At 40.0% G+C, this 12,000-nt stretch overlaps 1 protein-coding gene across 1 annotated transcript in view; it reads left to right on the plus strand.

The window, feature by feature from the left end:
• The window catches only part of rasgrf2b (Ras protein-specific guanine nucleotide-releasing factor 2b), a 45,689-nt gene that overhangs the window by 12,648 nt on the left and 21,041 nt on the right, over positions 1–12,000 (plus strand). The window contains exons 2-10 of the mRNA XM_080468012.1: positions 3,499–3,605; positions 4,596–4,743; positions 8,663–8,752; positions 8,867–9,003; positions 9,715–9,831; positions 10,015–10,094; positions 11,064–11,257; positions 11,350–11,459; positions 11,550–11,668. Of these exons, the coding sequence (XP_080324138.1) occupies positions 3,499–3,605; positions 4,596–4,743; positions 8,663–8,752; positions 8,867–9,003; positions 9,715–9,831; positions 10,015–10,094; positions 11,064–11,257; positions 11,350–11,459; positions 11,550–11,668 (1,102 nt within the window). The remainder of the gene's footprint in view (positions 1–3,498; positions 3,606–4,595; positions 4,744–8,662; positions 8,753–8,866; positions 9,004–9,714; positions 9,832–10,014; positions 10,095–11,063; positions 11,258–11,349; positions 11,460–11,549; positions 11,669–12,000) is intronic.

The following is a 12,000-nucleotide window of genomic DNA, read 5'->3' on the forward strand; positions in this document are numbered from 1 at the left end:
ATCACTTATTACGTGTTTTTAACTGGAAAGGAGTTTGCAACCTCCAACACAGCATCCTAGTTCTCCAGCATGTGCGGAGAATCCTCTAGGAATAATGAGCTCTCGTTATTACAGTAATACAGTGTAATTCATGCAGTGCCTTTTTTTTTTTTAATCCAGCGATGCAAGGATGTTGTGTAAAGCATGCAGTATGATAAAACTTTAATGACTGCCTGTAGGAAATTAGGTCAGTGATGCCACAAAGGGAATGTTACAATAGCAGCATGCATATGTAGGAGAACACATGTGCAATTAGTTATTCAAACATTCAAAGTGACAACCTAAACACATTTTAAGCTACAAGCATAAACAAGAAGAGGAATTCAATGCAGAAGGAATAAAACACATATAATCTTAAATCATTTCATTCTTAATATATCAGCGTTTCAGACATTAACAGTACTGAATAATGAATATTTTCAGGGCAACATAATTATTCTATTATCCTTAGAAAAAGAAAATCACCATCTTTGATGGAAAGCTGATGGTTAGCTCTCTCGCCTCGTAAGGTCTCTGGTGTGAATGGCTCTTTGAGTTTACCCCGTGATGGACCTGCACTCATAGTCAGCTGAGGTTGGCTCCAGAAGGCCTGATCTACTAAGGGGGCGCCTGTAGAAAACCATTCACCAATGTGATATTGCATGCAAACACTGTGGAAGCCGATTTAATAACAGGGTGCACTGAGAATCGCACCTGACAGACGTGTACACTAACACACACTATCCATTTAGAGCAGAGGCCTCCAACCTCGGTCCCCGAGTTCCCCTGTCCTGCATGTTTTAGATCTCTCCCTGATTTAGCATACCTCCTGAATCTAATGATGATGTCATCACCAAGGTTGTGGAAAAGCCCAATAATGAGCTCCTCATTGCAATCAGATGTGTTGCTCCAGGGAGAGAGTGAAAACATGCAGGACAGGGGCTCTCGAGGACCGAGGTTGGAGAATTCTTAGTGTACATTTTTTAAAGATTTTTGCCAAATGCAGATTTATTTGCTATAATTCTATGGTATATTTAATAGCTCCTTCATGAACATGTTCAACTCCACATTCTTGTGCTTGTGGCGGCTCATCACTACACTTAATCATTCCATTGTGATCAAGCAAACCATCTCAGACCGTTTCCAGCAGATTGTCCCGGTGTAATGCTCCTGTGGGTGTCACTCATGCTTTTATTCTCACTTAAGATGCATGGAATCATTCACAAACATGTAAATGTTGCAGTTTACATTGTCCAATGAATAATGCAGTGTTTATGAACACGTTTACCAACATTTACAATTCATCACTGCCTTTACAGATTACTCTTCTTAAAAAAAAAAAAACTCTCTGCTGTGTTACAACATTGCTGGAGGCATCCATTTTTGTCGTGCTTTACCTCTATGTTGTGTGTATTTTATTCATTTTTTCTTAACTCCTAACTTTCTGAGTATATTTGAAGGCTGCACACTGGTATAGTGGTTTGCACTTCAACTTCACAGCTAGAAAATTGCCAGTATGAGTAATGGCTCGACGCGTGAAAACTGTGTGGAGTTTTCATGTGCTTCCTGTCTCCTCCCTCAATCAAAAGCACATACACTGGGTGAATTGGTGTTTTTAATTGAATGAATGTGCGATTGTGTTTCCAAAAGTACATAGTGTAACCTGCTTTTTAGCATTATAGAATGTTATCTGGGATCAGCACGAGCCCCATAGACCGTATGTTGTACATAGCTGTTTGAAAATGGATTATTTACTTCTTTTTTCTCTCTACTACCTTCTTTATGTGAGAAAAATGATGGTCACACATATTGTATATTCAAAGAACGTAGATAAATAACTACTGAGGTAATGGTGAAGCTTTTGTGATTATATTCTTTGAAAAGGTGGTGAATATCAGATATGCTTGATAAGATAAGACTTTATCCTAAACGTTTAGATTCAGATAACATAAACTCAGATTTTATCCATTTGAAGCTCTGCAATTGCATTAGCCAATTTTTGTTTACTTTCTACTCAGTGCTATTTTATTCCCATAAATAAAAATTGCAGGATGGATCAATAAAAGTATTAGATGAATAGAGGTGGCAGTGAAAAGCAGAAAATGGAAGTGCAAAACACGGCGGAAGCATCAGATATCACGTTGCCATGGAAATGTTATCTTGTTAGGTGGTGACACAATTTAGAAATATGTAGTTGGTTAAGGAATATTATGTAACAGCTTACTCTCTCTCTCTCTTTCTTTGTCTCTTTCTGTCTTCATCCCTCTCCCTGTCAAAGACTGTTAGAGCACATATTATTGTTGATGTAATAAAATATAGCCAGGCAGTGAATCGAAATGACAGATACATAAAAAGCATGGATGGGAGAATGAGGATGGAAATGAAGGGAGGTGTGTGTGTGTGTGTGTGTGTGTGTGTGTGTGTGTGTGTGTGTGTGTGTGTGTGTGTGTGTGTGTGTGTGTGTGTGTGTGTGTGTGTGTGTGTGTGTTCCAATAACCTGTCCCCTACCCATCCCCACTGCAGGGGCCGAAGCCCATCTATTTCTCCTGCGGGGCAAACGTCTCTTCTCTTGGCTGCGTTTGGTTCACTGAATCCTTACTGGGAGAGACATAAAGAGATAAAAGTATGTAGGGATGCGAGGATGGAGGAGGAGTAGGAGTAGGAGGAGTGGGTTTTTTTGACAAGAGAAGTGAGGAAGCTGGTTGAGCAGGGCAGAAGAGGCGGAGTGGGATGATAGGTGGAGAGCAAAGAGAGAGAGGGACGAGGAAAGAGGCAGTTGGATGAAGAGAAAAGAGAAAGCCCATGCAAAGCTCAGTCTTCTCTGTTTTCCTTGTCTAAGAATAGCAGCTCTTCTGGTAACCCAATGCCCCAGGACATGACCAGTTGAATAAAAGCCTCTATCACTTCACATAATGCCGAGTGAATGCGTGTGTGCTCTGCAGTAGGTGTGTGTCTCTCACATGCATGTGTCTGTGCACAAGCGATGGGAAGTATTTTAAAGGCAAATATGCACAGAAAGTCATCAGAATAATAGGAGAGACAGAGAGAGAGAGAGAGGATGGGAGAGGGGGCAGACAGAGAGCGAGATAATTTATGGTGATGATAATATCTTGGTGAAGAAGAAGAAAGGAGGCATAGATGAGACTTGGTATTTTATTTCAGGGAGCAAATGACTGTCACATGGGTCCAGCCACCTCCCTCCTCCCTGTCTGCCTCTCGGTTTGTTCACTCGGGCAGCTTCATGTGAGGAGTTTGAAACTTTAAATTGAATGACTCTGGGTTAAAAAAATAAGTGTGAAAATATTTCCCATATGCCCATGCCGTTTGTGTTTTTATGTGGCCAGTATCTCAAAGGGCCAACCAAAACACCTGGAGCTGTATAAAGAGATGGTTCGCACCGCTGCAGTGCGGCACTGAAGGCTTGTTTGGTCACAGGATCACAAGAATAAACTGTTTTTCTCTCTATGTCTCACTCCTCAGCATTACTTTCTCATCGTGTTTGGTCACGATGGACAGAAGCCTCTGGAGCTGCGGACTGAGGAGGAGACTGAGTGCGATGAATGGGTGGAAGCCATTCAGCAGGCCAGGTACACACAATTGGATTTAAATGCTGTATTCAATAATTCATATCTATTTTGACCGTAATGGCTAAAACAACCTGACTTCATGAGGCAGATCAAGATGGTAATCCTCAAATCTCCATCACCGTTATGATTTGATCATTCAATCTATTGCCTCATCTCGTCTTTTTGAGGATGTGGAAATAAGAATCCTGAAAGGTTTGGAAGATCCTGACTGTACTGATATACTAAAGAAAGAAGGCACTGCCAAGCTATTTAGCTGTGGCGTCTGAGCTGCTGTAGCTAACTGTTGACACCATGGCACATCCTGGCTGGCTTTGATAACATCAGAGTATCAGATGATTAACTTAAACATTATAACGCATAAATCTTTTCCCCCACAATTAACACAACCTTTAATTCTTCAGTGTTAAATAAAATGTATTTTGTGCCTTGAGTGACTGTTTGCTTCGGTTAAACTTTGTTTGTTGGACTCAAGTACAATGTACTGTATAACTAGTTGGTCACCATGATGTCGAGGGAATATGATGAATTTGTACTCTGGTACTCCCAGGAACATGAAATATACCATTACATTAACATTAACTATGACATTGTATGCTACATATGATACATTCAGTTGAAAATAAATATGCTGAGAAAAGGATTACCGTATACCCCCGGGTTTTTACTGCTTCTGTACCCCGTCTGAAGCTCTCAGGCACCCGTCACTGGAGGGAAGGCCCACCCCACCCTTCAAAGTAAACTATCTTATTGTATCATCTGCAGTTACACAACAAAGATTTAATGTCAATCAAGCAAAATATGGTAAATCACCACCGTGGTCCTAGATGCTGCAGACTTCATAACCACACATGACATTCACGTAATTTGACTAATTTACTACTGCAGCTATCATTGAACAGAAGTACTGAAATTTATTGTGCTGATTACACATTATAATCAATGCTGTGTTGATGATTTCTGACCCTCTGTATACTTCTATGAAATTTTCAGCTACTCGGATATCATCATCGAGCGAGAGGTACTAATGCAGAAGTACATCCACCTTGTGCAGATTGTGGAGACGGAGAAGGTGGCGGCCAATCAGCTGCGAACGCAGCTGGAGGATCAGGACACCGAAATCGAGAGGCTCAAAGCAGAGGTACGTTTGGTGTGGGTACACACACACACACACACACACACACACACACACACACACACACACACAAAGACTCAAAGACTTTCAAAGTGTAATCAAGAGGATATTGCTTATATCTATCTTCATTATTTTAAATCACGGTTAATCCTTTTGCAACTTTTTATTGCCATGACAATAATTTGTTACCAGGAAATGATCACCTGTACCTCTACCATGTTGGATTGTAATTCCACGCTAATGTGAAAAAAATTCTTTTTCAAATGTATCAATCCTATTAGGATAGAAACCTGTATATTTCATAACAACAATCCTTTCTGTGCAGAGTTTGTTTAGTTGCCTTGTGAAAGCAATAAAATATTATTTTCTTGTTGTACTTCTGATCTCATATGCCCTTCAGGCAGGTTGAAAAGTCAATACAGACGTCATTTTGAATAAAAATCTGGGACCACTAATATTGAAATGTGTTTCCTATTATCACAAACAATAACTGCCCAGATAGAAGTCTAGAGTAGTGTAACCTTCACCTGTATCATTTAAAAAGGACTGTTCATCCACACCCACCATCCTCATACCCACAGTGTTAGAACAGGACCTGCAGGAAGTAGGAGGAAGGAACAAATGGGCTTTTGAAAATGTAAACAAGCCTTTTCCAATCAGCATCTGAAGCAGGATCTTACACAGCTCTCACCACTGCTCTTTTTTTAATGGGTTTTCCTCAAGTCCATGAGACAGAAATACAGCAAAGTGGTACACTAAAGTCAGATCTGAATATTACTATAACTCAAAACAAATTTGCCCCATATTTGACTGAACTGAGCAATCAAGGCAAAGGTGCAGGACATGTTTGAAACTTGCTAATGTTGAGTAAAATAAGCCAGAACAACACACCACGGACTTTTGGAATAAAACTGAAAATCCTAAAAAACAAGAGCTACATTTCCAATTAACCAACCAACCAACCAACCACTCACTCACTCACTCACTCACTCACTCACTCACTCACTCACTCACTCACTCCAGCCCTCCTACTCAGAGAGGACTTTTCTTCAGCGCATGTAACATATTCCAAGGAGAAGCATACAGTATGTACATACAGTATGTACCTACCTATATATAGGTTTGCTGGTGTGTGCGTGTGTGTGTGCGTGTGCGTGTGCATGTGCGTGTGTGTGTGTGAGTGATCGTGGCTATGTTCCTGGCAGTGGAAGAGTGGGTGTGAACGATACTCAGTCACCTGGGAGGAGAAACCCACCATTCAATATCGGCAGTCCATCAGCGTCCTGACCAACAGATGCTAAACCTTTATATTTATTAAAAGCAACGGGGGTGATTGTCTGATAAAGCCCTTTCCTCACACATAAAACACAAATGACCTCCACAACACTGTTATTCAGAACTTATTACAAATTCTCACTCACGTGAAAACATGCAACCGCAGGAAATTTAAATGCCTTTTGGCTTTTTCCGAAATAAAATGTTTGCAATTCAATATTGTTCAGTAGAGGTGTATTGTGCTATCATTACATAAACGCATCCTGTCCACATGCAAGCTTCTGTGTAGATTTCAGACAGACATAGACAGTTTTGTCAGAAACCATGAAAACTAAAAGAGCATTGTTCATAATAAATAATTTGACTGTAACAGACATAATTTAACAGAGCAGCTGTGGCAGATTATTTCAAGAAATAATCTCTGTGTTCAGGTGACACTACAAGTTAACCCATAAAAAATGTAAGGAACTATTATATCTATGTTGTTGTTTCCCATATTTAATATTTAGTATCAGAGGTCACAAGTAATGTGTTATCATGACTATTATTGTGAAAGCATCAAAAGCAGCAGACAGTCAGAGTAAACAATACTAAAGGCGGATGTATGTTAAAAATTATTTAGGTTTATATCCCAAAATGTATCATTCTTTATGATCCAGCTGCAGGATCCACACTTACAATCATAGTATTACAGTTGTTATAGTGTGTTTATGACCTTTTACCTCTCCATCACCATTATTTTGTATCAATATGTAAACATTTATTTTTTGTTTTCCCTTATGTTCTTGGTACATTTGAGAACATGGAACTTCCTACTTTTAAATGAAAATCCCATTTACCTGATGACACACTTATAAAATAGTGACACCATAGAAACACAATTTCTGTGAATCTAACTATAACGGAAAATCTGCATATATTTTGCATCAGGTTTTAATACGACAACTTGTACAGCTGAAAATATAGAAACAAAACCACATTGTTTAGTTCTTTATAAATAAAGCGTACAAGCATATTGCAGGGACATATTGAACCACTAAAAAAAGCAAGAAAAAAGTGTTACCCTTGCATTATTGCCAATGTAATTCCAGCATTGTATCATGTCAATCACTTTATTTGATCTTTCTTTTATATCTGATGGAATGTAACTTATGTGTATGCTGGTCATGTGTCTGCATCGACCAGAAGGAACATCAAAGTTGTTCTTGATATGAGGTGTTTCAGTAATACTAATGTTGCTGCTGTGCAACAGTTGTCCCCTGAGGATGCTTTTCACTCACTTGGCCAGCTGCTAACATCTCCATAAATCACAAGTCCACTGTCATTTCTATTTCTATCTTTACTATTTGTGCTGAAAATTATATTTTGGAAACATGCATGCAAATGCTATTTTTGTCCTTGAGAAGAAACAATTCTCTGTTTACAGCAATGGGTTATCCCGGTACACACACTTTGTAGTGATATCCCCTCTCTGGGATTATATCTCATTGGTATGATATGGTTAACCCAGCTTGTAATTAGAATGCGAAGGAAAGTCGTTTCATGTTCGGAAACATCTGCCTGTGTAATGGGGCAGCTCATGAAATAAGGATTAGACTTTGAGAGCCAGCCTATAGTTGGTGATCCAGCTAATTAAACCATACACTTGATTGTGTGTGTGTGTGTGTGTGTGTGTGTGTGTGTGTGTGTGTGTGTGTGTGTGTGTGTGTGTGTGTGTGTGTGTGTGTGTGTGTGCTGCTCCGTGTTTATGAATAATTAAACCAACTAGCCTCTGTACCTGTCAACAGATGCATGATGGTGCTGGTGCAGAAGGGAATGGAGATGAAGGTGTGGGGCTGTTTCTGGCTTTGGTTTCATCCTTTGTTCATTTCGCTGTGTGTGTGATGCACTGATGTTTTCAAGAGGCCTGGTGGTGAAAACCAAAAGCTTAGAGTGACATGGTACCAAAGCCAATCTTAACCTCTTTCCAGCTTATTTCTGCAGAGACGGCAGTGCTGCCCAGAAAATCCTTTTACCTGCTGTGTTTGAAGTTAGTCATCACTGTCACATAAGAAGTCTATTAAGTTTACAATCTTAGGCTTAATAATGTTCTGGCTCCGGCCCTACCACCCTATCCTGGAGGATGATGCTAACTTTGTAGCAGACCTTCTTTTTTTTTGCAGTGAGTAAATGTCAAATGTCTGAAAAGCTGATCTGTGCATGTTTCATGGCTGTAGAATGATACTAAAATCGGCACTGGTGGACAGATGGTTTCCTAACATGGCAAATTTATACTGTTCATGGATATATCAAACACAGTCAGGCACATGTGAATCTTAATTAGCTTACATTCATCAGCAGTGATTCACCATCTCCCTTCTCTCTCATCCCCTCTTCATGTAAAAAAGGCACCACATTGCTGAAAACAAAACTGTTGAATACATACCCTCTTATGTAATATTCAGAGAGAAGCAAGTTGTATTCCCTGTGGTGATGTGATAGACTTATAAAATACATTTTAAAACTATCCATCTGATCCATCTGAGTGCTTTTAAAGTAAGTCAGGGAGTTTTATTGGCCATATTCTCACTTTATCTTTAAAGAGTGCTGCTTACTTTTATTCACCCACATGATGCTCACATTGGTTATGTCTGATTTCCTGTTTGTAAAGATTATAGCTCTGAACAAAACTAAGGAACGAATGCGGCCGTACCACGTCTACCATGAAACTGAAGACCCGGATATCAAAAAGATCAAAAAAGTACGTAAACCAATTTTATATACACAAGATACGGCGTGTTCCAGCTGTCCCGATACCATGTGCGTTCTCCGTACATCCTATTCTGAATGTATGTCTGTTGTCTTCCGTCAACAGGTGCAGAGTTTCATGCGAGGCTGGCTGTGTCGGAGGAAGTGGAAGATCATCGTTCAGGACTACATCTGCTCCCCTCACGCTGAGAGCATGAGGAAGAGGAACCAGATTGTCTTCAACATGGTGGAAGCAGAAACAGAGTATGTAAATACACTGTGGTGGGTTAGCTGCACACACTACATGATGCCGGGTGTTTCTTCATTATCGTGGTGACTGGTACATCAGAAAGACGTCACTGACGAGTCTATGATTGTCAACTAATTATAGGTTTCTCATAATAAATAGCTTTACTGAAAGTGTGGACTTTATCCAAGGTTCTGAAATGAGGATATCATGTTTACATGCACAAATATCAGTTGGGATACTTATTTTGATGATGCCATGCAGTGCCACCTGGCATCTAGTTGGTCAAAGTGGTATAAAAGATGGATGGGTTCAAATAATCTTTAATAAAAGCCTTGTTAAAGCTAATAAATGTTTTTTGCTGATATGGACTGATTAGAGAATTTGAAAGGTGTGGGCAGTCTATAAATTTTGCAAATCTTGTACCAGATATACTTGAGGTTACGTGTTAATATCTTGTTTTATCATTTGAATTTATCTCAATGACAATAATAACATTATGCAAAAAAAATTATTTTTCCCAATTTTCTTTTCTCAAGGATGTTATATTACGATGAAGAAACTATGTTGGGCATTTGTACCTCATATATTGGTTTTCTAATCTTGACCTGAAGTTGTGCAGTGATGATAACAGTGTTTTTCTCGTGACTCACACGTACACTGCTATTGTTGTGATCTTGATCATTTATACAACTTTGCTTTTTTTCCCCCTGTATATGTGATAATAGGTATGTCCACCAGCTCTACATCCTGGTCAACTGTTTTCTCAGACCTCTCAGAATGGCGGCCAGCTCCAAGAAACCGCCGATCAGCCATGACGACGTCAGCAGCATTTTCCTCAACAGGTGTGTGTAAATCAATGCAAATGTGCTGGTGTGTGATTCACCAACATGGTCTGTTCATCTTAGCATTTAAATGGCTCTCTGAAGTGCTAAATATGCAAGAGGCTCATGCAGAAAAAAGAACGATCGACCCTCTTCTTTTTTTTTCACATTGGTATCCACATGGTGTTTGCATTCTGTCTTTAGTGAGACCATCATGTTTCTACATGAGATCTTCCACCAGGGCTTGAAAGCGAGGATAGCCAACTGGCCAACACTGGTCTTGGGTAAGCGGTCACTGATCCTCAACGCACCAAACACACAAGTGCACCGTGTGTTTGCACTCTCTGCAGCCACTTGGTTACATCAAGGTCAGGTTTGCAGTGCTTCGTCTCATCCAGCTCGACTCAGTCGTACATCAGACTTGACGTTTTACTGCCCTACTCACACAACACATTTCCCTATCTCAGTCGGCAAAAAGCGTGCTCATTGTCTTGACAGACAATGACTAGCCAGACCAGAAGGCGTCCTGCAATTTCACCTCGTAAAACGAAAGCCCCCTCAACAGATAGGCATCACCTAGGAAACGGACTGCTGAAAGACGTGGCAGCAAATTACTTGTTACAAATTTAAAAAAAAGAAAAGAAAGTGTCCAGTGATTAAATATCGCTGTCCTTATGTGACTCCTTTTATTTCAGGCTCAAACTGAAGCTTTCTCAGCCTGCAATTGATCATACTAATCAACAGTATGTTATAGAGCTCACTTATTTCTTCAGTATTTCAGGGGACATATTCCATATTCTTTCAAATACTATTATTTATATATTTAAGCTCATCACAATGTACTTATTACATCCATAGACATAAAAGCACACAGCCGACTAATAGTCATTGATAGCGCTGAAATGTAGCACGTGAAAAAACAAGGTAATGCATTTGCACATCTGTTTTGTTTCTTTTGTTATACATAACTTTGGCTGCATCCTCTTCTGCTTCCTGTTTTCTGGTAGACTGACTTGTAGTTGTGGTCAAGAACATAGATAACATAAGAGCACCTCATGACCAAGACAAGAGTTTATCAGGAAACAAGACAAAGCTATTTTAACTGAAAAATTGCATCAGATGATTTTCCTACAGTGAATGTTGTAGTATTACCATAACATGATTGTTAACTCAGCCAGTTTTCTTCTGGAGTTAAAATGCATCTTGCACCAATACCCTGATGTCACTAACATACCCTGCACATTCATTTCTAGCTGATCTATTTGACATCCTGCTTCCAATGCTGAACATCTACCAGGAGTTTGTGCGTAACCATCAGTACAGCCTGCAAGTTTTAGCCAACTGCAAGCAGAACAGAGACTTCGACAAGCTACTCAAGCAGTATGAGTCAAACGCCGCCTGTGAGGGGAGGATGCTCGAGACCTTCCTCACATATCCCATGTTCCAGGTAGATGATGGGCTGGACTACTACAACCCCACCATAACCTGTCATCACTTACTTCATTACCTGCTTTTGACGTTTCTTTTTTCTCCAACAAGATTCCTCGATACATTATTACCTTGCATGAATTATTGGCCCACACACCCCACGAGCATGTGGAGCGTAAGAGTCTTGAATTTGCCAAATCCAAACTAGAGGAATTATCCAGGTACAGAGCTCTTCAATTTTTGATTATTTTGTGATAGGTCCTGATGCTGAGTAATGAATGTACTCGCGTGTTTTTTTTATTTGTGGACAGAGTAATGCATGACGAGGTGAGCGACACAGAAAACATCCGGAAGAATTTGGCCATTGAAAGGATGATTGTGGAAGGCTGTGACATTCTGCTGGACACCAGCCAGACCTTCGTCAGGCAGGGTGAGTCTTCATCAGGTCGTATGGTAGATACCGACCACTGCAGACAAGGAACACCCTACAAGAGCTGCAGTTTTACAGATGCAGTCATCCCGCCACCACAGTTTAGTCCTTGTTAATATCATTGAAATCCTGACCAAAACTCTGCACTTGTACTCTAATATACTCACGTATCGGACCACTCAACAGATATCAGATAGTTATTCCCTTCACCTGGCCCGCAGACTAAAAACAGACTCTTGGTGATCCTTTTGTCCTATATGAATGATGACACCACATATTTTGCTGAAGTTATGTATTTTTTTGTACTTGTAAATTACTTCCAAAGTCCCATT

This window comes from Lipophrys pholis (assembly GCF_963383615.2).
Source record: "Lipophrys pholis genome assembly, chromosome: 7".
Taxonomy (NCBI): domain Eukaryota; kingdom Metazoa; phylum Chordata; class Actinopteri; order Blenniiformes; family Blenniidae; genus Lipophrys; species Lipophrys pholis.